Source organism: Merops nubicus, unplaced genomic scaffold (assembly GCF_000691845.1).
Source record: "Merops nubicus isolate BGI_N331 unplaced genomic scaffold, ASM69184v1 scaffold105, whole genome shotgun sequence".
Lineage (NCBI taxonomy): Eukaryota > Metazoa > Chordata > Aves > Coraciiformes > Meropidae > Merops > Merops nubicus.
The window spans coordinates 61,664-65,829 of NW_008611370.1; the positions used below are offsets into that span (position 1 = coordinate 61,664).

The window sequence follows — 4,166 nt, forward strand, 5'->3', positions numbered from 1 at the left end:
TATTGAACTTTGTTGTTATAACGTACCTTTGAGTAAAATGTTATCTTCTAGTTTCTTCTCTGTACTACAAGCGGCATTAACCTAAACAGGCAGACAAGGTCCAGAGTTGCTAACATTTTTAAACTCCTCTTTAAAAGAGGAGTGGTATTTTTCAGTTTCAGAGCACACTAAATATTTTCTTCAGTAATGAAGACCACAGTGGTATCAGACACAGTGAAACAGTGGTCGTTTGCTTAACATTGGAATGTCATCTGATATGAAGTGAGGCTTTGCCAGCATATATTCATCTGAAAAAAGGACAGTACAAAGCAATACAATAAGTATTTCTTAGCTCCAAGTGAGTAAAAATTTTTTTAGAATGACAGTGACCATTTCTGGTCAGAAATTATCGCTCTGACAATAGCTGAGATGCTGCTGTTGCTATTTTTTTTTTTTTTTTTTCCTCTCTAAATAATCCCAGCTAGAAGAGAGACTTAGCACTTGAGTTCCAAATTTCAGTGGATATCAGATAATGGTTGCAGCCTGTGGATTCCAAAAGAGGTGGCCCATGCTTGAAGCCAAAATCATATTTAATATTTAGGAACTGATGCCATTCCTTTCTTGAAAAATTCATATGTCAAGTAATGTCCCTTTTAGCGGATCAAGATGGAAGACAGAAATGGAATTAAGGTTAGCAACCACTTGAGATTTCCAGAAGCTAAACAATTATTTGAGGAAAAAAACAGTAGGTTATTTAAACAGACTATATAAATATCTATGCATTGCTATAGTTTTTCTAGACCTCTTTCCATAAAAGGGACTTACTTATTCCTTTATTGTTCGTGTCTATAAAGTTTTACTCATAGTCACCTTTCATGCCCTAGGAGGCCTTTAGTTTCTAATAAGAATGCTTGTTTGCTTTTTTCTAGATCAAGTGATTAATAATGCTTTTGGCATGCTAAAACTATGTGTTGCTAGTCTAAAAAAAATTAGGATGAATTTGCATTGCCCAAAGTGGATAATGTATGCATACAAAACTTGTGAAGAGAAACTATATCAAAAGTTTGTTAGCACGTAGTTAAAAATGGGCAACAGATTGTTTCACATAGGAGATGTGAGATGCAAGGGAACATTTGAGTGAACTTCCTGCTTTGAATATAAAACTAAGATGGAGACTTCTGTGCAGGGGAATATATAGAAATTACTCTGGTTTTGCATTGGCTAGAAAGTAGTGGGGTTCCAAAAGAAAAAGGGGTAAATTACAGTAAAATCCATGAGTGGATTTTAACATTAGGTCTTTAGTGAAGGAAGAGACTACTAATTTTCTAAAGTTACCTAAATCCTAAAAATGCGATTGTCTTGTAAATTTCCCAAGCCTAAATTAGCAGGAAATTTTTAAGGCATATTGCCACTTGGTGTAAGACTGACAGTTGAAAACATATTTCACCAAAACAGTGTAATAATTTCTGCACTTAGCATCTGTATCAAAACAAACAAACAAACCACAAGAAGCCTGGACCCTGTATTCCTGTAAACAGAAAAACTATTCTGCACATGCAGTGTAATCTCACAATTGGTGAGTACTTACATGAAAGGGGAAGATGTACAGCTTACATGACAATTTTCAGAGGGCAACATGTTTTAATTTCAGAGAATGAATCATTATACATCATTCAAAATAACTTCTTACATTTTTAGGCCAAAAAACGAAAAGAACTGCCACGCAACATTTTGGATTTTCAAATTACACCAGGCAGCAGTGCTTTCATTGTGTTCTTCAAACCTAGTACTACAAACTCAGAATAGAGCTACAACTGAAGTGACAGTTTTGTGCATAATTAGGAAGCGGTTGTTATTCAGCTGAGATAGGTGTTCTGGCCTCTTTTGTATGCACTCTACAAATAGTACAGACAATGGTTAATTGTCCCAGTGTGGTGTTATGGTATGTCACATTGTATCATGCCCTCCTGGCTGCTCATAGAATAAAGTAGTTTTGTTTTAATTTGCCTTTCATCTGTAAAGTGCTGGGGTTTAAACCCCAGCCCTGAATGAGGGTTGGCAGACGGATGTTGGCCACAACCAGGCAAGAAAGACCCTCCTGATTGGTTCTTACCCAGGGTCTGGCCAGCCTTGGGTGGGAACTCTTGAAGAGATCCCCACCAGGTGTCCCCACCTTCCACAGTAACTTGGAGGTGGGGCAAGAAGCCGCCTCTGTCAGAGCTGACTCTGCCTGCAGTGGGGTTGGGAGGCTGCCCACACAGTGGATGTGCTGTGTGAGGATTCTGGCTACGGGAAGGGCTCCCTGACTCTTCATGGCAAGTGGGGTTCCCAGGATGGCAGGGCCAGAACATGAAGCTGCCTCTGAATCCCTGCTGTAGAACTGGGTTCATGGCCTGGCTGTTTCCATTTCCCAGAGCCTGGCTTCTCACACAGCTCACTCCCTTCTTTATGCCCACTGCAGTGGGTGAGTGAATTGTCTTGTTCCTCCCTCCGGTTGTCCAGCACTTTAGATCTTTGGTGTGTGATGTGGCAGCAGAGGGAGGAGCTTGGCTGATGGTTTGCCTGTTAATGATAATATCATTCTGTATTGGGCAATTGGTCAGCAGAAGACTGTGGAATTTTTAAGTATTGAGCTGTGATTGTATACTGAGTATCTTCCCTTGGTAGTCTGATTTGGTCATAGTTTAGAGAGCTCAAAGTTTTGATGGCAAGGTTAAAAAGTTCAGAAGTGCATGTGGTCACAATATTCACAAAAAGTCCTACTGAAATCAACTGCTGATTTAGAACTGTGGTTTGAGACTTGGCCACTTTACTGGCAAAATAAATTTACATTTAAGATAATCACAGCCATTTGAACATGGGAAAAAGTTGTCATTTTCAAATTTCTCTTCCTCTATAATGTTGAATAACATCGGATCCTACTACGCTCTGAAAACACACCAAGTTCTGAAAATACACCAGGCTATGTGGTTTTGAAATATGGACACAGTCTGACACAATTACTCTTACCCAATACAGAAGAGTGCAGTCTGAATTTGTGTTCATGGTGCTGCTTTTTTTTTCTTTTAGGAAGAATAGGGGAAAAGGATAACTCTTGCACTGGACCCCAACTGTAGAATAAATTACAGTAAAGTTTGGAATGAGTAAGTGTAAGAGAATGTCTCATTTTTTTCAAACCTGTATGAAAATGGAGGTCTTCATTCTAAAGTCTGAAGTATGAAAAGAGTAACTATTGTGTTTAGGAGAATGCAGTTCAATACAAAATATTACTTTTTGGCAAATCATTGAAAGTGTGCTTTTTTTAATGTGTTTGTTTTATTTTAGAGAAAGTGCATAGAAGACTGAGTGTAAAGGTCTGTTAAGTTCCAAATTGTGAAATGCAGAAATGCTACACTGCGGGAAAAAACATATTTGTGCTGTTGTTGCGTGTATTCTTATTTTTGCAAGCATTTTAATCTGCTCCTGGAAAGATCCTCAGCTACACAATAAGATAAGTAGAAAAATCTTCCCCCAGGCAACAACCACTAGTCCAACAGGTCAGCTTTGTAGGGGAAAAATTGCTCAAAATGTAATAACTCCATTAAAAGATAACAGAACTTTTATTATATCCCCATACTTTGACGACAGAGAAAGCAAAGTGACTCGTGTGATTGGGATTGTACACCATGAAGATGTAAAAGAGTTATACTGCTGGTTCTGCTGTCATCCCGATGGTAAGATATATGTATCAAAAGCAAAAATTGATATTCACTCGGACAGATTTGGATTCCCTTATGGCGCAGCTGATATAGTTTGTTTGGAACCTGAAAACTGTGATCCAACGTATGTATCAATTCATCAGTCTCCACATGGAAATATTGACCAGCTGCCAAGGTTTGAAATTAAAAACCGCAAGGCTGAGACCTTTTCTGTTGACTTCACTGTATGCATCTCTGCCATGTTTGGAAATTACAACAATGTCTTGCAGTTTATACAGAGTATGGAAATGTACAAGATTCTTGGGGTGCAGAAAGTTGTGATCTATAAGAACAACTGCAGCCATCTGATGGAGAAAGTCCTGAAGTTTTATATGGAGGAAGGAACTGTGGAAATAATTCCCTGGCCAATAAACTCACACCTCAAGGTTTCTTCTAAATGGCACTTTTCTATGGATGAAAAAGACATTGGCTACTATGGACAAATCACAG

The 4,166-nt window shown here is 38.5% G+C and overlaps 1 protein-coding gene across 1 annotated transcript; it reads left to right on the forward strand.

Annotated features, from left to right (window-relative positions):
- Positions 1–3,364: 3,364 nt before the first annotated feature.
- LOC103773794 lies at positions 3,365–4,159 on the forward strand (the record flags this gene model as incomplete). The annotated part of the gene is made up of 1 exon (XM_008941170.1): positions 3,365–4,159. A coding segment is annotated over exon 1 (795 nt), but the record flags the coding sequence as incomplete, so codon positions are not given.
- Positions 4,160–4,166: the final 7 nt, after the last annotated feature.